Raw genomic sequence first — 26,224 nt, forward strand, 5'->3', positions numbered from 1 at the left:
TCAGTTCAGACATCTACTAACCATGGAACCTCAGGCAGATTATTTGACCTCTCTGAGCCTCAGTTTTCTCAGCTATAAAATAAGAATAATAGTAGGTTATTGCTCACCCACCTAACTTTGTTAAGATTATTCAATAAGATGATGCAAGGAAGGACTAAGTGTGTTGACACATGGAAAGTGCCTGATAGTTATAAGTTATGATCATTGTTAGACTGAACTGCCTCACTGTGCTCACTGATGGTCCCCTGTACTTCCTTTCCCCCTTTCGTAAAACCCATAACCTGTCATAACTTACTCCTGATCTTTCCCACTAGACAGGAAATACCATGGGGACAGGAGATCATGCCTGAGTTCACTGAAAACCAGTGCTAAGGAACATAGCAGGTGAGTGGTAAATATCTGTTGAGTATATCAATAAATTAATGAATGATTTAATAAGTCTGAGTTCAAATAGAGTCTATGACAATTTATCAAATTCCTCTATATGGCAAGAACTGGGGATACAGTGGTGAACAAACTCCCTGCTCACATGAAGCTTAAGTACCAGTTGGGAAGGCAAATGGAAAACAGATACATATGTATATGATTTGAACAAAAGCACAGCAAGAAAGCAAGCATAGACAAAAGCATAGAGCACATCAAACTAAACAGCTTCTGCACAGCAAAGGAAACAAGCAACAGAGTGAAAATTCATCAGATGGAATGGGAGAAAACATTGCAAACCATATACATGGTAAGGGGTTGATAGCCAAAATATATAAGGAACTCCTACAATTCAACAGCAAAAAAGCAAATAACCTGATTTTAAAATGGGTAAAGGACTTGAAAAGACATTTCTCCAAAGACCTACAGAAGGCCAACAGCTACATGAAAAGATGTTCAACATCACTAATTGTCAGGCCAATGCAAATCAAAGCCACAATAAGATGTCACCTCACACCTGTTAGGATGGCTAGTATCAAAAAAATAGAAGATAACAAGTGTTGGTAAAGATGTGAGGAAAGGGAGCCCTTGTGTACTGTTGGTGAGAATGTAAGAACGTGCAACCTTTATGGAAAACAGTATGGAACACACCTCAAAAAATGTAAGTTAGAGCTATCATATGGTCCAGGAATCCCACTTCTGAGTATATATCCAAAAGAATTAAAATCAGGATTTCAAAGAAATACCTGCACTCCCATGTTCCTGCAGCATTATTCATAATAACCAAACATGGAAACAACCTAATGCGTACTGATGAATCAATGGATAAAGAAAATGCACCATATACATATAACAGAATATTATTCCGCCTTAAAAAAAAAGGGAGACCCTGGCATACATGATGACTTGCATGAATCTGGAGGACATTGTACTAAGTGAAGTAAGCCAGTCGCAGAAGGACAAACACGGCGTGATTCCACTCCTATGAGGCATCTAAAATAATCCGTCTCATAGAAACAGAACAGAATGGTGGTTGTCAGGGGTTTGGGGAAGGGGAAATGACGAGTTGCTGTTCAATGAGTTTAAAGTCTCAGTTATATCAGATGAATAAATCCTAGAGATCTGCTGTACAACTAGTGCCTACAGTTAGCAGCACTGTATTGTGCCCCAAAACCTTGTTAAGAGGGTATATCTCATGTTAAGGGTTCTTGCCACAATTAAGAAAAAGAAAAAGAAAAAGACAGGTATTAATGCCATGTCAGGGAGTGGTAAGTGAAGAAAAATGAAGTGACCTTTTCCAGTTAATCAAAGGAAGGCTTCCTGGAAGAGGAGAACCCTGCACAAAGAACTGAAATGACTCAGGAAGTGAGCCACACAAATATCTGGGGAGAGTATTCCAGGCAGAGAGAAAAGGGAGCACAAAGGAACCTTCTTGGCAGCTTTAAGGAGTTGGATAGAGCCCATAATCTCATCCTGACACCTTCCTTCTGCTTCCCCAAACCTCCCACAGCAGCTCTAACTTCTCAAGCTCATGGGACATCAGGGGAGAGGTGCCATAACCCAGCAGCATCCTGCTCACTCACAGCTTCTCTCCCTGGCTCCCTGCAACCCTCAGACCCCTAGAGCAGCCCCTGCTTGACCAATGCCTCAAACACCTCCTAGAAACAGCCCTGGCAATACTGCAGGTTGGGGTCCCAAGTTCAACTGTTAGCAGTGTCTAGGCCCCATTCTCTGTGCCTCCAGTGCCCTGTCACACACTGGAACACAGTCAGGGCCCAGACACCCAGCCTTGAATTCTGGCTCCATTTCTAACTTGCAGTGTGACCTGGGGAAAGTCATTAAATCCCTCTGTGACCTTCTGTCCTGCCAATCTTAAACATCATTTTCAAGATCAAATGAGATAATATGTGTAAAAATATTTTATAAACTGTTTCACAAAAACAGAGATCCTTTTTAAATAAAGTAAAGGGTTGATCCCAGGCACTATCTCCTTTCTCCCAAGACACCATTAACATTCCAGAAGAGGAATAAAAAGGGTATACACCTGCCAGACAAATAGAATGCCAGGAGGAGTGTCTCCATGGAAGAAAGATGACAGTGAGTGTTGGAAGGAGGAGGGGTGGCCTAAGGAGGGTTGGCACAGCTCAGAGAGAGAGTCAATCCACATGGAAAATTATAAAGTGGGAAGGGGGTGGGGAAGGGCATGGTGCTGAAAATGGGGATCTGTTGTATGTCCATACCCAGAACCATTAGCCCCGACCTTCCCTTCTGGCAGTCAAATATTTAATGCCTAGCAGAGGGAGAGGAGGGCTTAAATCAGACTGCCAGGTAGTTCCTCCCCCCCAAAAAATTATCAGCGATCTGGATATTCTAGCAGCAAGAGGAGCAAAATCTTGAACAGCCACCCTTAAGGAAGGTCTGCTCTCAGACACAGAGCTCCTATTAGCTTTTTATTGTTTTAAATTTAAATAGGAATCAATAACCAAGGGTAATCTGGCCAACCTGAAAGAAACAGATGAAGATAAACCATCTGATAAAATATCCAGAGAGAAAAATATTGGAGGAACAAAATATAACTTGGGCGTCTTCAGAGATATTTAAGGAGATGTGACATCCTTACAATAGGAACAGACTGCTCTGAGAACAAAACAAGAGCTCCTGGTGGGGAAAAGGTTCATTCAAAGAACTGAAGCTGAAGTAAAGGAATTTTCTTGGAAAGTCGAAGCAAAGGAAACAGAGATAGAAAAAATGAGATTAAAGCATGTGAGAGCTAACGCAGCAGTCTGCAAGATCCAGGACGTGCCTCTCAGTGTACCAGACGGAGGAAGTCGAGGCAAGCGGTGAGGAGAAAACATAAAGAAACCCCAGAGAGAGTTCAAGAGTTTGGACATGAGCCCCAGATGAAGAGGTCCCAGTGGGTGTCTAGTCTGAAGCCAGCTATTGGGACATTTCAGAACTGTCATGATCTGAAAAGACACTGGAGAGAAGGAAACAGATCACCTCTAAAGGAACAACTAGTACCATGCTCACATAGCCCTAATGCTGGGAGATGGAGGTTGTCAGCATTCTGGGGGGAAACAATTTTCACCTAAAACAACAACCTCACCAAAGGAACAAACAATTAGCAGGGAGGAACTAAGTCATTTAGCCACAGAAGGACTCAACCTTACCTCCCACCCATCATTTTGGGGGAAATTTCTTGAAGATGGGTGGAGGAAACCAAGAAAGAAGCAGCTATGGGTTCTAAGCAGAGATGAAACCAACCTCAGGAAGCAGAGAAGGGAAGTCCCGGGACAACGGTGTGTGACCCACCAAAAGATCAGCCTGCCCAGGCTGGAGCCGGAGGATGAAGGGAGGCCCTGGGGGGGAAATGCCTGACTACTGGAGATGCAGAAAAAAAACAGGGCATAATATGCACAAAGAGATCAAGAAAGAAAAGATAACTAGAAGCTCCAGACAAAAGAGGGGGAAGTGTAAGAAAGAAAGAAAATGGAATCATTATTTTCTGATGTTCAAATTTCAGAATCAACCTCTAGAGAAAACCCCCCAAAAAAGGCTGGCTATGGTTACAAATAGAATGTCAATGTTATCAGCCTTGACATTTTAAAGGTAAACTGATGGATAACTGAAGCCAGAGGCTGGAACTAAAAAGTAGGGATAATTTTAATAGTCTCTTCTTACAAAGTACAGGATCAAGAGATACTGCCAATATTTGGAAGGACAAGAAATAGGCTACTTAGGCAATCTATAGATAGAAGAACTAAAAATAGCAATACCCCTCGGCTGGGAAAGGTGGGGAGGGGATTGGGTGTGGTGAAAGGGAGCCCAGTCCTCACCCAGGAAAAGGAGGCCATGAATGTTCCCTGGGTAAACGTGGTGTGTGGAGAAACAGCAGCATGTGGGTATTACTGGGAGGCATGGGAGCAGGGCTTTGGGGAGAAGTGTGGGACAGAGGACCGCCACTTTTTATTATTATAAGCTTTTGTATTCTCCTTCATTTTTCCAGCCACGTGCAAGAGCTGGTGATGATAAGGAGAAGGTCATCCTATCATCACCTCATCATTCTTCTTTCTCCCCCCATTTCTTCCATGGCCTCCTTGGTTTTCTCTGGGCTTGTCCACTCCCTCTGCACATTCATTCATTTAACAAACACATCCTGAGCCCCACAGTCAGACTCAGACGCAGACGCCTCAGAGATGCCTCTTACAAAGGGGCCCTGCCCAGGGGGCCCTGGCTCCTGGTCTCTCTCCTGGGCTCAGTCTGGGGTTCCCCACCCAGAAAGATGGGAAAGGGGCAGCAGAAGAGGCCCGGGTGAGGTCCCCGGCACCACCTACGTAGGGATGAGCAACAGCAACAATAGTTTACAAATTGAGGCTCTAAAATAACTACAATTAAGCATAATTAATTTTTATAAGTATTAGTGACAATGCATTTTCATGACAAATCATCACAGAGAAATTTCTCATATACCTGACATTGTCAGGGAACGAGGCTTTTCCATGTGGGAATTTGCCAGCTGGGTGATTTTTAGCACTGACTGGAGTGATTCTGGATCAAACCCTTTCCCGGATGAATCACACACCTCCCTGTCTCCTCAAGAGAACACCAGCTGACATCCATGTGTCTGAGGGGCCGCAGAGCATCCGTCCCACCCCTCCACTCACAGATGGGGATTTAATCTTCTCCCATGACTCAGGGTCTCCCCTACGAGCACCGCACACAGCTCTGAGCTGCAGCACAGTGAAGCCTGCAGGTGTCCATGTGGTGTCAGCACCACTCAAATTAGAGCCGGCCTCTGGGCTCTTGGATTTTGGCCCTAGAGGGCTCACTGACCCACAGCTTGGGGACCCAGGAAGGGAGGCACTGGGCTTGCTGTTTCCTGGCATCCACTGCTCAGACGGTGATGCCCCATCTGTCCTCTCTTTTCAGACCTCCAGTACCACCAGTGCCCAGACTCCCAGGGCTTGGAGACCACAGGGAGGGCAAGAGCCATGGAAGAGCCGGGCTGGTGCAAGGCCCAGAGGTCACATCTGAGATGGCTGCTCTGCTCAGGAGACCAGAAAAGTGCCCGGAGGAGATGAGAGCAAAAAGGTAAACATGCAGAGAACCAAAGGCCCCCAACCAGAGTCCATGACAAGGTGGACACAGACCACGGGGAAATCTGAGGTTCCCCATCCCACCCACCACTTGTGATTTAGGGCCCAGGTACTTTCTAGTTTGGTCCCTAAATAGAAGCTGAGATGGGGACTATGATGAGATGAATTGTGTCTCCCTCTAAATTCATATGTTGAAGTCCTAACCCCCAATATCTCAGAATGTGACTATATTTGGATATAAGTTCTTTAAAGAAGTGATTAGGTAAAAATGTCATCACCGGGGTAGGCTTTAATCCAAGATGACTGGTGTCCTTATAAGAAGAGGAAATTAGGACACAGACAGGTACAGAAGGAAGTGTACAGCATGTGAAGACACAGGAAGAGGACAGCCATCTACAAGCCAAGATTGGTTTCTTCTGTGATCTTGATCTCAGACTTTCAGCCTCCTGAACTGTGAGAAAATGGAGTTCTGCAGTTAAGCCACCTGGCCTGCGGCACACTGTTACGGCAGCCCTGGCACACTCATACGGAGACTGATGCGAACGGACAGAAAATGTATGCAGAGGGATGGGAAGTGACCTAGAAGGATGCCCTATTATGGGATCTCTTAGATCTTCCTGTCCAGACCTTGAAGACACCATGAAGAAACTGCCATGAAGAAATTTTATAATTTAAAAAAGCCATTTGCCCTTTGAAAACTCTCAGGCACGCTCTCAGCGAGAGTGCTGTGGCCTTCCTTCCACAGGGCAGCTCCGAAGGGCCTGAGACCTCTGAATTCTGAGAAAAGACCAAGGCCCTCTACCGAGGAGCTTATGAATCTGCTCCTGACTATGGTCTGGGTGGCCTTCTTTGCCACCAAATCCCAACTCCCAGCAGAATATACCCAACACCAATCACATTGCTGCCTGCCCCACTACCACCTGCTTAAACCCTGCCCATGGGTTCCCTCTGCCCTCAGATACAAATAAAATCTAAATCCTGGCCTGCACTGCAAGGCCCCACCCACTTCGGCCACTGTTGCCCTCTAGCAACATGGCTCCCACTTCCCTTTTCATGCTGGCATTCAAGCTGCCCTCCCTTCAGAGCCTGGGACACAGAGGGATCCCTCCTGGCACAGGGCCCTTGCACACACTGTTCCCTCCATCTGGAATCCTCCTGACCTAGTTAACTCCTTTCACTCTTCAGACCAGAGCGCCAGTGTCCCTTCCTCACAGAGCCCTGCCTGCTCACCCCCTCCCTGCCCCAGCCCAGGTCAAGTTCCCTGTCACCCCCTCATCTCCCTATGGTAATTAGTAATTACTGTCCACTTCCCCATAGGGCTGTGAGCTCCATGAGGGCAGGGACCACACAGTGTGCTCTGTCAGGGCTGGGGGGGATGGACGGGAGGGTGTTACCCTCGGGAGGGAGGACAGAGCCCCTTGGTTAGCACAGGCACCATGAACAACTCAGCTAATCCCAGCTGGCTGGGTCTTATCCTTGCAGCTTTCCTGTAACTACTAAGCTTCTGGAGTCTGAAGAACAGCCTGGAAAAGCTGCTGCTGACTCCAGAGGGGAAAGAAGGGCAGGGAAGGAAAGGAGGAGGCACACGAACACGTGTAAGCACCTATTATGGGTGCTGATAAGGACGTGGGCTGCTGGGCTATCTACTTTCACACACACTGTATCAGCAAGGATTTATAACAACCCAAAAAAGCTAGGTAATCGTGTCCCCATTTTTATAGGTAAGGAAAAGCTCAGAGAGGTTAAGTAATTTAAATAAAGACACAGAGCTGGTAAGTCCCAGAGTTGGCTTTGGAGCCCCTGTTCTCCCTCCAGCCCCACTTCCCCGAAATCATGTCCAATGGCTAAAGGAGCAATGGCTCCTGCCTGGGGCCCTGGACACTGTCCTGAGGATCATGGTAGGGGGCTCTCGCATTCACAACAGCATCCAAGACTGCTTGACTAAATTATATTTCTTCTGCACTCAGATATAACTGCTTTCAAATAAATATCAATATATCCTGTCATGGTTAATGTAACACAGATTCCTCTAAATGGGTTTACTCAATTCCTGGCAGTCCCGTGAGGGAGGGAAAGCTGGGCTGGGCAGAGATGCTGAAATGTTTCACAGGTAATGAGCTTTCCCCCACACAGGTCATAAAAGAGCCATAGGCGATCCACTGTTGAGTGGGGAGTGGGGAGGACAGTTCTTTTGCCATTTGTGTAAAAAAAACAGGGAAAGAACTTCTGTACATTAGTGCTGGTTTATTACCAGACTGTCTGGAAGATGCACGAGGATACATGGGGTGCATCTGAGGAGGAGAACCAGGCAGCTGGGCACAGGACTTGTCACTGTATACCTTTTTGTACCACTTGAATGTTGTATCATTTAAATAATAAAAAAATTTTAATGAATATAAATTTTTTTTAAGGCCTCAGTATGAAGTATTGAATTTCAGATAAGGTATTCCTGTATCCTCTTCAATTCCCTCTATACAAGAGGTGCCCAGTGATGACAATCACAGAGACTGGTAACTGAGCCAGGGACAGAAATGCCCACAACACTGGAGGTAACTTGCACACTTGGCGTTTTTTCATAAAACGTACAGAATCCTCCCTGCATCTGGCCCTCCAGGGCTCTCTAAATGCCAGGGCCCCAGGGAAGTAGACCTAATTCCTGCTCTGTTAGGATCCACCACATTTCCTGCTTCCCTCTCTCTGTGCCCCGACCCACCCCCAGCCGTAGCCCAGCCCTGCATGCACCCCCCACCCCACCCCCACCCCCACCACACTCACATGGACAGCACCTTCACTTCCAAGATTTCATGCCTCAGCTCCAAGCATCGTGTGGAGTTATATTCAAAAGGGCCCTCGTAAAATTGAAAGTACCTGGGAACCAAGGGGGACAGAGGTTACTATTCAGAGAAGCCAGTCAGACTTTCGGGGGCCTGTGGGGCTCTTGTCTGGGGGACGGGGTCTGTCCTGGTCAAATAAATAAAGCAAACCAGCCCCACCCCATCTGATGACCTGGTCTGGGAATTCCAGAACCTCTGGGGCCCTCTGGTTTCATCAGTGGGTGGCTGATTTTTCAGAGCACCCCACTACCCTGGGAGTGTAAGCATGTATGGGTTGTGAACCCATTTCAGCAAATCATGACATCCTGAAGTCGGTTTGGTTCCAAGCTGGTGGCTATGAGGGGCCAGGAAGGAGGATGCTCTGTGCGTGCGCTTGTTCCCACCCTCTGATCGGTCACTGAAGGAGGCAGCACTGGGAGTGAGACTCGGTCCTTCGGCCGGTCCTGCCCTTCCCCGCCCTTTTCTCCTTCCTCCTTCCCTTGGCAGTGCCACACAGTGACAGCCACGAGCACAGCTGAGATCTGTTTTTCCATTGTATAAGCATTTCCTTTGCCATTAGCTCACTTGATCCTCATGCTCAACCTGGGGAGACTGATATTTCTTTCTCAGCATTTGGCAGCTAAGAAAATGGAAGCTGAACAGATGGAGCTGCAGGTCACGGTGTCAGTGCAGGGCAGGGCCAGCACGGGCTCGGTCCCACTGCAGAGGAGCTCTAGCCCTTTCCAACACCAGCTGGCTCCAAGCAGGTCACAGCCACCTCACAGTCCCTCCTGCAGCTTCATGCAGAATAACAATGCCAGTCTCAGCAGTGCTCCCTGAGGCTTACCATGGGCCAAGCACTTGATATCGATGCATTCGATTTTGAATTTTATAACTAGCCTACTAGGAAAGCAGTTATCAGAAGCATCGGAACAGGCTCTGGGTGTTAACTCACTTGCCCAGAGCCACAGAGATGGTAGGTGGCACAGCTGGGTGTCCACTCACCTACAGCATGGCTGGTGCCCCTAGGAAGGGCCCTCGGGCCTCCCTTAGCCATCGAGTGAGGAGACCTTCAAGGCACCCCCTTCTCACCCCAGACAGTTCAAACCAGCCCAGAGAAGAAAGAGCATCTGCCTGACTTGGGATGGGTGGATGGTTCCGGCCGATATAAAACACAGTAGTTCACTGCAGGGCTCGGCCATGGAGCCCAGGGCAGAGCCAGGTGCACCCCCCCCCCCATGGCCTCTCTGGAGGTCATTCAGAAGAGGCTGGGGCACATTAAGCTGGGAGAGTTGGACCCACGATGGCCTCGATGCCTCAGAATCAGGAAGCCTGCAGGGTCAAGCCATTCTGACTGTGGGGTCAGTGGCCTTGAGACAGGTAGCCCTGGAGGATCAGAAGTGGGAGGGGTGCCCCAGGGCTGCTGCTGGGCCCTGCCAGCCATGACCAAGGATTTAAAATAAAGTCATTCCTGGAGCACTTCCTAGAAACCTTCCCAACATGTAGCAGCAGTACATTCACATGTATTCTCACATGCCTGATGTACATGTATGAGCTTACATATGTGCTGCTTATGAAGACATTTTATCCAACACACTGGCTTCTTTTTAAAAGTTTTGTATTTTAAGTACCTTTAAATATAATGTCATATTTAACTCATTAAAAAAATATATATCTAAATATTTGTTCTTAATAATTTTAATATAATTTAATAATTTTGAAGTATCATAAATACTATATTTAAGTAATTTTAAATAATATTTTAAAATATAAAAACATTTTATACAGCAAATTGGCTCCTTGTTCTCCTGTCATAAAAGGGTTGAAGCAGAGTTAATAAGATCTAGACATGGAGGGGCCCCAGAATATCACATTTACCTTTTTTCTCTGTTTCCCCTGTGTTTTGGAATGCCTTTCTCATCTTTCTCATTTAGAAAACTCATACTGATCCTTCAGTACCCACTTCAAATGCCCCCACTTCTGGGAAGCCTTCTCTGATCCCCACCCCTGGGGTCTCTCTTACTTTGTCTCTTAATTAGAGCAGATAGCATTGGCATTATAATCATGGGTTTCTATATCTATTTCTCCTTCCAAACTGTATCTCAAACACAAGGTCTCTGTCTTTGTTATCTCTCTATACCTGGTGTACTACAGAGTCCAGAAAGCTAAAAACAATCTTTCCCAGACTCCCTTGCAGCTAGGATTCTGGATGCAATATAGGTTCAAGGGATCAGAAGCATTTGCATGAGACTGATTCCGAGCTGTGTTTTCAGTGAAGAATAACAAAGCTCAGGGCACCATTTTGCTGGTCCAAAATGCAGCAGAGGAGGTGTAGTGCTGGGCAACTGCCATGGCGCCAGCACCTTTGTGATTATATCGGAGGCAGCAGCTTCCACAGTGGCCCCATTTCATTATGCAGGTTGGGGAAACCTTCCTGGAGAGCAGCCCAGAGTCTTTCTTCAGCTTTACCAGCAATGTTGAGCTAGTTTTACCCTTACTAACTCCCTTTCTGCTTTAACTGGCTAAAATGGATGTAGTTATCTGCAACTAAGAACAAGGGTTCAGCCTGGGACCACACTCCATGAACTTGGCTCTAACTCACATCATTTTCCAGTCACACAACAGTAAGTTAGGTCTGATGTCTTATCACAAAGATCATTGTTTGCAACCAGAGCCAGTGGCACCAAGCCCTTTGGAATACACTGGGTCATCTGAAGCCATGACCTCAAGCTACTAAGAAAAGCTCCAGATTCAAATGATGCAGGAGATAAGTAGGAGGACACTTACTCTAGAGTTCTCAGGGAGTGGGAGACTTATAAACACCTCTTGAGTATGCCTCAAAAACCAGCTGTGTGACTTTGGCTAAATCATTTCCCCTCTCTGGCCCTCTTCTTTCTCCTAAAAACAATCTGTTTGACTTAGGTGATATTTAAAGACTCACCCTGAAGGGCCCCCACCCATAAGATGGCAAACTTCCTGCTTCTCTTCCAGGTTCTCGGTTCCCGCCGGCGCCACCTGAAGCCCAATCACCCCCCCTTCCCAATCCCAGCACCTAGCCAATAGCCACCAGCCCCATAGAAGTGCCACCTCAATCACCCCATGCCCCTTCCTATATAACCCAGCACCTTTCCCTAATAAAGCGGAATTCTCCGGTGAATTGCTGCTGTGTGTCGCTCCTTTCCTTTCATTGGTGCCGAAACCCGGGAGACGGGACACCCCAACTGGGCCCCGTCTTCCCCCGACACCAGCAGCAGCTTGCCCTCGTCCTCTTTTTCCGGCGCTGGCTCCTCACACTCACCACTCCTCTCTGGCCTTTGGGTAAGTTTTCCCCCGGAGTGGGCCGCTCTTCCCCGAGCTATCGCAGCGCCATTGACCGTGATCGTCTGGCAAGGCCCTGACGCTCGGGGACGAGGAGGGAACTCTCCCCACCTCAGGCCTTCACGGCTGCGGCGGACGCTCAGGCCCTCCTCCAACAGCCATAAACAAGGTGACTCCTTTGCGGATGAGAACGCTCCCTTCCCCCTCTCTTCCTCCTTCCGTTCCTTCCGCCAAAAACTCCTAGTACTAGGTTCCCCATGACTCCGGCACTCTGCCTTCTTAGAGAAGTCTGGGTGACGACCCACACTTCCTAAGAAACTGACTCGTATACGAGTTTCCGCAGACCCCCAAGGATCACCGGGGACGCCCTTTGTCTCCTTGCGGTCTGCTCCCAGTCCGAGGGTCTCCGTTCGTCTTCCCCTGTTTGTCTCCTCTGTCCTTTAGCCATGGGAGCCTCCTCATCCCTCCCTGGAAGCTCACCTCTTGAATGCCTGCTCAAGCATCTAGCCAGCCTCTCCCTGACGCCTGATATAAAACCAAAACTTCTCCGCAAATACTGCTCCCAAGATTGGCCGACATGCCCCCTAGACAATCACAACCAATGGCCCGCAGGGGGAGCTCTTGATCCTAACATCACTCGCGATCTCTTTACCTACTGCCAGCGCCTGAAAAAATGGAAGGAGATTCCCTATATTGAGGCTTTCCGCCTCCTAGCTCAAAATCCCAGCCTCTGCACCACCTGTTCCCCGCCCCAAGTTCTCCTAGCCTGCAGGCCGTCTCCCTTCCCTCCACACACTCCCAGTCCCTCTTCAATTACCTTTGACCCAGCCGATGAACCTCCGCCATACAGGCTTCCCCCTTCAGCCCCTCCCCCTCCTACAACCCCTCCGCCCTCTTCCGCCGTCGCAGCCACCTCCACCTCCTCCCCTGCAGAGGCCTCCCACCCACTCCCTTCCCCCTCCTCTCTTACAACAGCCCCTCCCCCCTCCTCCACCACCATCTCCTCCCCCACCTCACCCCCTCCGCCTTCATCCCCCTCACCTTACCGCCCCCTGCAGATCGAGCCTGAGCCTTTCAGCCCCCCTCTAACTAAGTCCCAGGAGCCTCCTCCATCTTTGCCCCCATCACCTGTTTCTCCCCCACGGACTGAGCCAGAACCCTTCAGTCCCCCTCAGACTCGGTCCCGAGGGCCTCCCAAAATTATCGCCCCCCCCTCCAGGAGGTAGCAGGATCCGAAGGCATCGTGCACGTTCATGTCCCTTTCTCCTTAGCCCAACTTGAGAAATGCCTAGGTTCCTTTTCCACTGATCCCACGACATGTATCAGGGAGTTTCAGTGGACCCTCCAGTCATACAGCCTCACACATCATGACATTTTCATGCTCCTGGCCAATACCCTCCTTCCTGAAGAGCACAGATGAGTTTGGGACTTCGCCCAAACGCACACCACCGAAACCCACAGGACTGACCCCACCTACACCCCTGGCCCCACCGCTGTCCCCGAACAAGACCCACACTGGGATTATAACACCGCCGTGGGTCTCTGCTCTCGAGATATCTTCGCCTGCTGCTTAATAGCAGGTCTGAAAAAGGCAGCTCATAAAGTAGTCAATTTTCAAAATCTCCAAAACATAATCCAAAGGAGGGAGGAAACTCCCTCCGAGTTCTTAGACTCACTCAAGCCCTATTACAGTTACCAGCCTGGACCCAGAAACGCCTGATGGGAGACATGTCCTTATGACATACTTCCTGGCTCAAAGCTACCCCGACATTAAGGCTAAACTCAAAAAGTTAGAACAGGGCCCCGCTACCCCACAGACTGAGATCCTAACAGTGGCCTTTAAAGTCTTCCATAACCGGGAGGAGGAGAAAGAACGCCGTAAACAAAAGGCTGATCAGGCCAATTTCCAAATGTTGGCCCAGCTGATAAAACCACAACCTGGGCACTCCTCTACAAACAAGCCCCCCCCCCAGGAGCTTGTTTCAAGTGTGGATAAGAGGCACATTGGTCAAGGGCGTGCCCCTCCCCCAGATCTCCTACCACCCCATGCCCCAGATGCCACTAAAAGGGCCACTGGGGGTCTGATTGCCCAACCACCCAAAGGGGAGGCTGGACGAACAACCCCCATCCTAAGCCTGCCATAGTGAGGCTGGCAGAAGAAGATTGAAAGGGCCTGGGGGCTTCTCGCCTGACCATTTCCATCACCAAACAGGAGCCCAGGGTTACTTTAATAGTAGACGGTCGCCCCATCTCCTTCCTCCTAGATACAGGAACCACCTTCTCAGTCTTGCGAGAATACCAGGGCCCTACCACGCCTGCCATTACTCCTATAGTCGGGGTAGGAGGTAAACAGATTTTCCCATTAAACCCCCCCCCTTTTATGCACAATCCAAGACAATCCCATACCTTTCTCCCACTCCTTCCTGGTTATGCCCCAGTGTCCCATCCCTTTACTAGGACGGGACATCCTTTCTCTCCTCCATGTTTCCATAACTATATCCACTCCCACAGCCCCCAGTACCCCCTTTCTGATGGCCCTCATAGCCGACGACCCCCCTCTACCCAATGAAAGCTCCAGTTCCACCCTCATACACCCTGTAAATCCCAAAGTTTGGGACATTACAAGCCCCTCCGTGGCTCTATGTCCTGCCTCTATCAAATTACGTGACCCCTCTCAGTATATCTGTCAGGCCCAATACCCCCTAACCACTTCAGCCCTCATAGGCCTCCAACCCATCATTCAAGATCTTTTAAACAAAAATTACCTCAGACCCACTCACTCCCCATTTAATACCCCCATATTAGCTGTTAAAAAAACCAACGGATCTTTCTGCCTTGTCCAAGACCTTCGCCTCGTCAACATGGCTGTCATCCCTATCCATCCCTTAGTTCCAAATCCATACACCCTTTTATTGCGGATCCCTGCCTCGGCCTCCCACTTCTCAGTCCTAGATCTCAAGGATGCATTTTTTTCTATCCCTCTGGACCCCTCCTCCCAAGATTTTTTCACCTTTACCTGGACGGACCCATACACAAGACATTCTGAACAACTCACTTGGACAGTTTTGCCACAAGGCTTCCGAGATAGTCCCCATATTTTTGGACAGGTCCTAGCTCAGGACCTCAAACAGTTTCATCATGATCACTCCGAGTCCACCTTATTACAATACATTGACGATCTTCTACTCTGCAGTCCCTCGTGGGAACAGTCTCAACTTGACACTGCCTCCCTACTTAACCTTCTAGCTTCCAGAGGTTACCGGGTATCCCCCGTCAAAGCTCAAATCTCTTCCCCTTCTGTCACTTACCTCCGATTTCTTCTATCTCAACAAAGAAAGTCCATTACCTCAGACAGAAAACGGCTCCTCTCTGACCTGCCCATTCCCAAAACCAAGACAGAAATCCTTTCCTTTCTAGGCCTGGCTGGGTATTTTAGAGCGTGGATCCCTAACTTCTCCCTGTTGGCAAGGCCACTATATGACCTCAGCAAGGGCCCCCCTGAAGAACCATTATCCTCCTCACCCCGACACTCCTTCATTAAGCTCCGTCAAGCCCTTGTGGAAGCCCCAGCTCTCCATCTTCCTGATTTGTCGAAGCCCTTCTCATTATACATTCATGAGAGGTCCAGTCAAGCTCTAGGAGTCCTAGGCCAACATTATGGCCCATCCTTTGCCCCAGTAGCTTATCTTTCCAAGCAATTAGACCCCACAGTTCGGGGATGGGCCCCCTGCCTACGGGCATTAGCCGCTGGACAGCTCTTGCAGAAGGAAGTTCATAAACTGACATTCGGGGTGCCCCTTACCATTCTGTACCCACATCACCTAAAGGATCTCTTAACCTACAAAAGTTTACAGACTCTCCCTCCCTCCAGACTCCTGACTTTACTGTCCTCTTTCCTCCAAAATCCAGACATTTCTTTCCTCCCCTGCCAGCCCCTGAATCCGGCCACTCTTCTTCCTCTACCCTACTCTCCTCATACTCCCTCGCATGATTGCCTGGAAGCCCTTCACAACTTCCTCCCGTGCCACTCCACGATCTCCGAAGGAGCCCTCTCACACTCCGACCTCATCTGGTTTACTGACGGGTCCTCCTTTAAACATGAGGGCACCCATTACGCAGGATACACAGTAGTCTCCCTCAAAGACGTCATCGTGGCACGAGCCCTACCCCCCGGTACAACCAATCAACAGGCTGAACTCATTGCAGCCACCAGAGCTTGCACTCTGGCCCGGGACACATCTCTCACACTGTACATTGACTCCAAATACGTATTCCACATTCTCTTGTCTCACGCAGCAGTATGGAAAGAACGAGGCCTCCTCACCACAAAAGGGAATTCCATCACTAATTCAGCCTTAATTACTAAACTTCTAGAGGCTTCACAACTCCCACACTGACTGGGCATAGTCCACTGCAAATCACATCAAAAGGACGACTGCCCCATTACAAGAGGTAACAATAAAGCTGACAGAGTAGCCCGGTCGGTTGCCCAATCAGAAGAAGCACCAGACAGCGATCCGTCTGCCCTTGCGGTTTTAGCCTTATCACAAGAGGGTGTCTCCCTCTGTTCCCAGGACAAAGAGTCCCTCTTCCACTTCTTACACGATCTGTTCCATCCTAGCACCCAATCCTTGATCCATTTTTTACAATCCTTTTTTTCTCTCTCTCCTGAAGACAAAACCCTACTTAACCAAATCACCGCAGGTGCACCATCTGCCGACGCACTAACCCTAATACCCCCTCAAGGCCTGACCCTTCCCGGTTCATCAAGCAAGGGGTAATGTCCCCGCCGCAGATTGGCAAATAGACTTCACTAACATGCCCCCCGTACGGCGTACCAGATACCTACTCGTGTTAGTAGATACATTTTCAGGATGGGTCGAGGCTTTCCCCACCACTAACAAACGAGCGTCCGCGGTTGCCTCTATCCTCCTCACCCAGATCTTTCCTAGGTTCAGGATGCCCACTTCCCTCCAATCAGATAACGGCCCTGAGTTCACTGCCCAAATTATTCAGAACCTCTCCAAGTTGCTCTCACTCCCCTGGCACCTACACTGTCCTTATCGACCACAGGCTTCGGGAAAAGTAGAAAGAGCCAATAGGACTCTAAAAGACATCCTGACCAAACTATCTCCAGAACTACACCTTGACTGGGTTCGCTTACTTCCCTTAGCTCTACTCCGCATTCGGGCCCTCCCAAAGGAACCTTCCTTCTTGTCACCCTTTGAGATCATGTACGGCCGCCCAATTCTACCCCCAGGACTCCCTTCCCACAAAGGACCAATTCCTCCCAATATGGCCCTTCCGCTACTCTCTCTCCTCCGCACTGAATTGTGGAAATATCAGGATTGGCTCCTTCCTGATCCATCCGCCTCCCAAAACCCTCCTGTCTTACAGCCCGGCCAACTAGTGTTTTATAAGCCGCCAGAGGATCGGCCCTCTCTCACCCCAAAATGGGAAGGTCCACACCCAGTTATTCTCTGCACCCCCTTGGCCACCAAGCTCTTACTGCCTGATAACTCTGTCACCCCTTGGATTCATATCTCCAGGTTGAAACCAAACACCCAGGACCCACCTTCTCTGGACACCTAAGACCTATCGGTCACAACCCAGAGTCCTTCAGATACAGCCCAAGATGCTGTCTACTCTACCACGCTTCATCCCTCTGATCCCTTGAAACTCCTCATCTCCCGTTCACCCCCTTTGCCATCCATACCTGAATCATGACTTTTTCCTCCTTTACTGCTCTCTCGCTTTTTTTCCTCATTCCTATTGTCTTCCCCACCACCCCAGCCTCCTTTGTATGGCGATTCAAAGTCAGACAGACTTACACACAGCATCAAACAAAAGTTACTACTCTCATTGCCACATCAGACTGCCCTCTGGAAGGCTGCTCTGAGCCTTCATACCTCCACTTTCCTCCCTCCACCGAAGTGCTCACTAGCAGCTACCTTTATTCTCCCTACCTCTGCTTCCTCTATGACCAAAAACAAGCCTATTGCAGGTGATGGCCAGACACCTACAGGGGATGTCCCTACTGGTCTTGCGCCATTCACTACATGGGTAACTCCCGGTACCCACAGTATTACTCCTCCAACCGTTTCATAAAATATCCCAACAGCTCATTCTCCTTATCAATCCCAGATCCCTGGGACTCTCGATGGGCCACCGGAGTCACAGCCTCAGTTTACTACGGGGGGTCCTCGACCCCCCACGGTACCCTTCATATCTCTCGAGAGCATGTTCCCTCTCATTCCCAGACCTCTCAAGTTGCATCAGATATCGGACATTCCGAAAAAGTCATTATCCAAACTCTTGATGGCGCCTCTTCATCTTCTTATCCCCCCCTCTTCTAATTTCTCCTACTCTTGGTTACAGCTCATTCAAGGCACCACCATCTTTCTCAACCACACCCTTAACACCGCCAATTGTTTCTTGTGCGCATCACTATAGCGCCCACTGCTGGCCACTGTGCCCCTTAATATTTCCAACTATTCCTTCCATGCAGAAGGACAACCCCTCCGCCCCCTGGCAGACATACCCCTATGGGAACCAGAATATGCAAACAATCTCACCATCCACCACTGTGTAGGCCCAACCCCTCCCCACTTCCAGTGCACTTCACTGTCTCTCTATCTACACCCCCACCTCCGACTCTAAAACTTTTACACAACCAGGACACTTCTTTTGGTGCAGTGGCAGTCTTTTCAACTCACTGCCTCCCAACTCCAATATACCCTGCATTCTCATCACCCTAATCCCACAGCTTACACTTTACAGCATGGCAGAATTCCTTGAGCTCCAATCTCCCTTGCCCTCACGCACAAAAAGGGCTGCTGTCCCTCCCATCATGGTCGGTATCTCTTTGACCACCTCAGCCTTGGGTCCAACCCATTCTCTTCAATACTAACAATTAAAGATCTCAACGCCAAACTTGAGGGAGCCCTGACATCCACTGCCGATTCCCTGGCCTCTCTCCAAAGACAGGTCACTTCGCTAGCTAAGGTCACCCTTCAAAACCGGCGGGCCTTAGATCTGCTTACAGCCGAGAAGGGCGGCACCTGCGTCTTCCTTCAAGAAGAGTGCTGCTATTACATCAACGAATCCGGCATTGTAGAAACTGACATTACCAAACTCACCGACCTTGCCTCCAGCCTCCACTCTGCTTCCAATTCCAACCCATTCTCTTCAATACTAACAAACCCCCTCCTTACCTGGCTCTGGCCCATTGCAGGCCCCATAATAATCATTCTTCACGCCTGTCTCTTCTTGCCTTGTATAGTAAAGTTTATCAAATCCCAAGTCGGTAAAACCTCTAATCAAATTTTCAACCAGCTTTTACTCAGGAACTACCAGCTTTTAGCCACAGAAGATCCCTCACCCTCACGTAACCTCCTCACCACACGCTGAGATGGACCCCTCTCTCCGCTGGAAACTGTTCCTGGAAACAATGGCCGCAGACGCCTGGCTTCTGGCACCCGTATCCTCTTGGCACCATTAGAATCAACAAGTCCTCGACCTATGGTTACAGGGAACCTTCATTGATTTCCAACCTGAAGAAGCCCACATCTACTGGTCCTTACTGTGGGGAGTCCTATCAACCCTTTCCTCCCAGTCCTCAAGCCCTCACTCCCTTCTCCGCCCCCGTTCAGCAGGAAGCAGTCAGAAAGAAAGCAACGTCCACAACCCCATAGAGGAGAAAGGGGGGAATGAAGGCCCCCACCAGTAAGATGGCGAACTTCTGGCTTCTCTTCCGGGTCCTCAGTTCCCGACAGCGCCACCTAAGGACCTATCACCTCTCTCCCCACTCCCACTCCCAGCACCTAGCCAATAGCCACCAGCCCCGTAGAAGTAACACCACAATCACCCCATGCCCCTTCCTATATAGCCCAGCACCTTTCCCCAATAAAGCGGAATTCTCCGGTGAATTGCTGCTGTGTGTCGCTCCTTCCTTTCACACCCAGCATTAAAATATGATCCCAGGTTTCCCTCGGTTTTTCTGCCTCACTGACCAAGCCAGAACAATACTGTGAATTAATGATTCACAACAAACAGCAGGAAGAAATTCTCAGAGGAAGTTAAACCAAGCAGCAGCCAGCCCCTCCACTCCTCCACGGGCCGTCTCTGCCTTACCTCCACCCGGTCCACCCAATCTCCCTCTCCCCTGCTGAATCCCTAACAGCACTCATGCACAGAATGAGGCGGTACAAGGATTCCAACTGGTCCTGTGCCACGCGTTTGGTGGCCATTAGGTGGAGAGGCTCTCTGAACGGGGTTCACATCCCTTCTCTGCCTCCCTTCAGCCTCCTGAGGCCCATCCCTTTCGGAGCCTTAGTTTCCTCATTTGAAAAATCAGCATATAAAAGGCAGTACGTGTTTTTCAGAGTTGAGATCAGATATTGATGAGAGTTTCTGGGAAAGCACTAGAACATTCCTGGGCACACAGAAAATGCTCAAGGTATGTTCATTCCCTTTCTTCCTCTTTCTCCTGCCATTCAAGGGCAAGAGCTGCCAGTGGGTGCTCAGGGAGTCAGAGATTTGCCTTCAGTCGCTCAGCTGATTGATAGCAGAGTGGCGTCAGGGACAAATAACTAGGGAAGCTTCCCCACCATCTGCACTGGCTGACATCCTCCTACTGCTCTATCAGTAAACCTCTCCCTGACAGCCAGCACTGTGAGCACCCCTTTCATATGCAAACCAGTGCATCCAGAGTTTATACTCCACCACCAACAGCCCTCCTCCTCTCACACTCAGGGCCACTCACCCTGTGCCCTAATCACCCCAGGGCCAGGTACCAGACAAGTAGGGACAGCCCTACGCCCCAGAGCCCACTGCAATGATTCATACTAACCAACTCCAGGCCCTCCCAGCCCCTGTCTCTCCAGTTCCTTCCATAGAAACTGCAAAAAAGGCTCTTGCCCACGTTTTTCCCTCACTCCCGCCACTTCCTGGCTGACCCTGGTGCTTCCCGCGTGGCCCCGTATGGTGCGGTGTGCCTCCTGTTTCTAGGGATCTGTAAGTATCAAAAGTCTTCCTTCACGACGGTCATTTCCATGTCTGCATGTCTTATCATACCTGATGAGAACAAACCCCAGGTATCCTGAAAATGCTCCGTGTGGTACCTCAGGCAAGTCTTCAAAACTGTTCCATGCTGGGTCTAAATCTTCAGTTTTCCCATCTGAGAAGGGAGCTAATAGCCCTGCTTCCTTCTCCATCTGGCCTGGGCTTTGCTTTTTGGGGGGCTGTCCTGCTCCATGTTAGTCTCCAGAGATGACTAACTTGAGGAAACAAGATTGCAAGAAGTACTGCCAAGTGTCACCCTGAATTCTGCTTCTGACAGGACGCCCAGGGACTACATTCTGGAGGAAGCCATGGAAATGGCTGTTTGGTCTGGACACAGGCCATTATGCAGACGTCAGAAACGATGCTTAGATTCTTTTGTACAATGACATGGGAAGATATTCACATGACAATGTTGAGTGGAAATGCCAGCAACAAAACTGTAATCTCCCAAAATGATATATACATACGTGGATGCATGGAAAAGGGGACTGTAACAAAAATATCAACAGTGGGTGTCTCTAAATAATGGGATTATGAGTGATGCTTGAAATTCTTCTCTGTATTTTTACAAGTTTTCTGTACTGGGGTTCTGGTTCTTTTATGATTGGAAATCACCAATAAATGCCCTTTTATTTTAGTTATAGAGCTCCCACTAACTAGCTCAAGTTTCTCCTTACCCTACAAGAACACTGAGAGAAGCAGTTTCTCCAGCCTTCTTAACTCCATTAGCCTCTCAAGGTGAGTTGTAACTGTCTCTTCTTTCAATTCTTGGAAGATGAGCTCTACCCAGCTCAAAGGGGAGGGGACCCTGGCGTCACATTAGGGTACCTCCCAGGTATAAACAGTCCCAGCTGGTCAGATCAGAAGCCCAGCTCATCTCAGATGCCACTTGGCTTCCGGCAGCCGAGTCGGATGCTGGCACCAGGCTGCATCCGTCCTGCCCTGGTCTCTGTGCCCTCAGGGACTGTATGGGTGGAGGGGCAAGAGGGCAGGGCAGCCCTGGCTGCCTGATTAGCAGGTGATGGCTTCCACTTGACGAATGCAGAGGGAAATGCGGCAGTCCTGGACAGTAGCTCTCCTCCTCCCTCCCAGACTTGGGCTCCAGCTTTGTAGGCTGAGGGGGCCTCATCTCAGCATGCCCAGGGGCCCCTCTGCAGAGAGTCTGGATGTCATTCCTACCAGCCTTCCCACAAACCTGCCCCACAGAGGGTTCCCTGGCTGGCTGATCCCCCTTTCTGAGCATCTTCAGGACCATGGGACCTTCCCTGGGGGCCACAGGACTTTGAGCCACAGCAACCACTTGCTGGTACAAGAAAAGGCCCACACATAGCTTCCTAACACTTTCCTTCCTCCCCAGATGCTGACGGTGCTCAAGAGAACAGGCAACCAGGGAGGTCCCTGTGTTATGCCGGAGCAAGAGCACACCTGCTAGGCCTCCACCCATCCCAGGAGCAGGGAAGCTGCCCTGCTCAGCAACCTGAACCCCTGGGCTCCTGTCAAGCCTGGTGCAGAGTCTCAGAGAACCACAGAGTGATTTATTTATTCCATACATTGATGACACCTCTGTGCAAATTGGGAAAAAGCCCTTTTTACTCCAGATGAATTAAGCCACATGCCAGGCACACAGCTTATCAAGTGAGAGTTAGCTGCATTTCAGCCCCACTTGAGCACTTGGCTGGGTATCTTTGTGCAGTGCCCCCCTGCACAACTGTATGTGGCAGCCTGCTACTAGAGTCTTCAACGCTGTCTCGTTTAATCCTCCTGACAGCCCTAGGAAGCAGGCATTGTTTTTCCATTTTATACCAAGAATCAGAATGCAAGAGGTAAAGTAACTTGCACAAAGTCATTTGGCTAGTAAATGGTGGCCCTGCAAAAGGGACCTCAGGCTTTCAAGAGCCCAGAACCCATGTTCTTAGTCACTTCAGTGCACTCTCTCTCCCTGACTCTGAGAAGCCGCAGTCACTGGGGGGTTTGCTCTTGAGCAGCCCCCTCCCCTTCCAAGGCCGACAGCCCTCCAAGGAACTCAGTGCTATTTCTAGAGCCAAAACAGCTGCCATCTCGAGATAGCACACTACCCGCCAGAGCAAAAGCACAGAAATCAGAATCTGAAAATTGCAGCCTGACAATTCAAAGGGCTGAAACGTCTTCCCAAACAGGAAGAGAGAAAGGCAAGAAGGGCTCGGCTGTTAACAGGCCACAGCTGCCAGGAGGAGACCCTGCCTCTTCCAGGTGGCAGGGAGACCTGGCCCAGACCCCTTCCTGGACCATGGCTGTCTCCAGGTCATGGTTTCCTCATCTGTCCACAGGAAACCCCAGAGCTGTTTTGAAATATCAGAACCAAAAGCTAAAAAGCCTGAAGTTCTGAATGCAACCCTTGAGAGCCTTGTGATTCATGTGCTCCTGGAGTGAACTTGACTAGTATCATTCCTGGCATGTGGGGGGGGGGGGGGGCGGTAAAGTCGAATGCCCATCCACTCCTCCTTCCTTCAACCAGCGATTCTGCAAGGCCCCAGACCCAGTGTCTAGACATTCTTTGCAAGAGTGCATATGCAATGGCCTTATTTTCTGGGCCAGACCAGGCAACCTTGAAAAGCTTCCCTTTGTAAAATTTGGCTCAGTAACCTAGACTGTTCCATTTGTCTAAACTGGCACAGGTCAGTCTTCCACACATACATCGCCCTTCTGCTCCTGGTGGGCTTCCCCACCATCCCTCCAGGTGCCCAAGCCAAGAGCTGCATGCTAGTAGCCTCCTCCTACTTCATCTCCCCCCAGCCTGCCCCCTTCTGCTTCCTTAGGAGCCCTCTTCTCCCTCCCAGTGCCAGGGTCGTGATTCGGCCTTCTTTTCTCACTGGATTAGTCTCTGTCAGGAATCTTCCTCCTCTCTGTGTTTTCCTGATTCCTACCTGTTCATCCATCAGAGGTCAACCCAGGTGTTAGTTTCCTTTGGCAGCCTTCCCTGCCATCCCTCCTCTGGGCCCACAGCCCCTGGGCACCCCTCCAGCCCAGCCCTTATTACACAGGGCTGCATGCAGTTCCTCCATTGCCTGGCAGTGCCCCCTCAGTGGACAGCTTTTTTCCTCTTTTACTAGCTGCAGATTTACTATCCACGGTTATGTGCCAGGTACTGTTCTAGGCCAGGATGCAGTGGTGACCAAGCCAGACAAAATCCCCACCCTCATGGAGCTGCCATGGGAGGAAACAGATGAAATATTAATTCACATGGTGCCAGGCAGTGATGAGCTCTCTAAAAGTAAAGCAGGTTAGGGGTAGAAGGGTGCCTGCAAGGGTGGTGGGAGGTCAAGGAAGGCCTCTCTGACCAGTGGGCATGAATAGAGTGATGATGCACTTTGCATGTGTGTGGGAAGAACATTCCAGAGAGGGCATTGGGAGTAAATGCAAACAGGGACAGCAGCAGCCAATGTGGCTAGGGTGAGGGGGCAGAGGGAAGTTAGAGGGACCAGGGTCAGAGATGTGAGCAGCACCAAGGCAAGCTGGGCCACCCAATCCCGCAAAGCAGTGACACGATCTGATTTAAAAGTTCCCTCTGGCTGCTGTGGGGAGAATGGACTATAATGAGAGAGAAGAAACAGGGAGACAGACCAGGAAATAGGTTAGGGCGAGAACAAGTAGGACATGCTGATGGCAAGTATAGAAAGTGAGAGAGAAATCACAATAACTCCTCGGTTTTGGCACGGACAACTAGTTGGATCACAGAGCCATTTAAGGGGGTGACAGAGGTGATCAGGTTTGGGTGTGACTCAGAGGCTCTTGGGCCATGTGAAGCTTGCTACGACTCTCAGACGTCCAAGAGGACAGAACGTGCCGTCAGACATGCACATCCACAGCCCAGCGCAGAGATGAGGGCTAGAGGTAACACATTCCAGAGTCAGGGGACAAAGGATGCGATCAGCTCTTCAAGCAGAAAGCAGACAGAGGAGAGAAGAGGGCAGAGGACAAGGCTGCGGGGAGCCCTGACCGTTTAGATGGTGCCAGGGAGGAGGCCAGCAAGGGTGCCTGGGGAGGAAGGTGCGTGGGGGGGAGGAAAACCCGGAGAGCCCAGCAACAGGGACGGCGAGAGCAGAGAGCACCGTCAGGACAGAAGGGCCAGCTCTGCCGGGTGCTGATGGAGGTCAAGGAAGAGCAGGACGGAAAAGGCCCCGCTGGTGTAGCAACTCGGAGGTCGTAGGTGGCCTTGACACGAGCAGACTGAGGGGAGCAGGGAGGCAGAAACCCCACCGGCATGAGCTGAGGCAAGTTCAGAAGCAGAGATGGTGACCATGGCAGTCTCAGTGCGAAGGAGCGCTGAGTGCAGTGGACCGAGTGCTTGTGTTCCCCCCAAATCCATCGGCTGGCATCCCCAGTGTGATGGCAGTAGGAGGTGGGGCCTTGGGAAGTGATGGTCATGAGGGTGGGGTCCTCAGGAAAGGGATCATCGCCCAGAACAAAGGGACCCCATGGAGCTCCCTCGTCCTCCCTCACATGAGGGCACAGCCAGAGGATGGCAGTCTGCAATCTGGAAGCAGGCTTTCCCAAAACCTGGGCATACGGGCCCCCTGATCTGGGACTTCCAGCCTCCAGGCCTGTGAGAAATAGCTGTTTGGAAGCCACCCGGCCCATGGAATGTCGTTACGGCAGCCCATGAGGTCTGAGGCGGTGAACGTGTGAGACGCGATCGCGGGACAGGTGGGGAGAATGGTATTTCCCCGCAAGCAAGGAACAGCTGGAGGGAGAAGGAACAGACCAAGTGTCCTGTGAGGCTCCAAAAGATGAACCTAGGAGCCCCCACTGAGGGGAGGGAGGGAAGGTTTACACCCCACACAAGGAGGCCCGTGTGGTGGAGGATGGTCTCTCTGCCAGGCTCTGAGGGTGCCGTGGCCCACCATCTGAGCCCGGTCTGCCTGGGCCATCCTCATGGAGTGGAAAACTGGGACAGCCTCGGTGCACCCCCTTCTGGGCACCCCTAAACTGCTCACCACGTGGAGGCTTGGTCCTTCCGGCCCAACTCCAGCCCCTGTTTTCTTTCCATTCTCCATTTCTTTCCATTCTAGGGGCTCACCTAGGATGGGGCCCAGACAGGTGCCCAAGATCATCTGACCTAGAAACGAGGCCCAGAGAGGGGGCACCTCCACCAGCCCTGAGACAGGGCCAAGCTGGGGCCCAGCTCCACCCAGGGGACCCCACCAGGGACTGAGCAGGGCAGGAGTTTTACAGATGAGGAACCCGGCTCTGAACAGCTCCTGTAGGTGCTTATTTGCCCAGGAGACTCAATTCAGAGTTGACTAATGGCCCCAAAGCACAGGGGCCAGGGGAGCTCATGGAAAGACACAGCTGAGGAGTTCCAGGGTGCCAACAGCCATGCCTCCAGCCAGCCTCCTCTGTCTGTGGGCCGCCAGGGGCCCACCTCGGGTGCGTGGGTGCCAAGGGGGAAGCCGTGCCATCTTCGGTTTGTTTTCCAGTGCCCAGTCCAGAACACTCTGCCAAACTTCACTCTCCAAATTCTACCCAGCTGGA

At 50.3% G+C, this 26,224-nt stretch overlaps 1 protein-coding gene across 3 annotated transcripts in view; it reads right to left on the reverse strand.

Moving 5' to 3' along the window:
- Window positions 1-26,224, reverse strand: part of ST8SIA5 (ST8 alpha-N-acetyl-neuraminide alpha-2,8-sialyltransferase 5) — a 78,292-nt gene that overhangs the window by 22,735 nt on the left and 29,333 nt on the right. For all 3 annotated transcript variants that reach the window (XM_036918671.2, XM_036918670.2, XM_036918674.2), the window contains one exon: window positions 8,295-8,387. In XM_036918671.2, the coding sequence (XP_036774566.1) occupies window positions 8,295-8,387 (93 nt within the window). The remainder of the gene's footprint in view (window positions 1-8,294; window positions 8,388-26,224) is intronic.

This window comes from Manis pentadactyla, chromosome 6 (genome assembly GCF_030020395.1).
Source record: "Manis pentadactyla isolate mManPen7 chromosome 6, mManPen7.hap1, whole genome shotgun sequence".
Lineage (NCBI taxonomy): Eukaryota > Metazoa > Chordata > Mammalia > Pholidota > Manidae > Manis > Manis pentadactyla.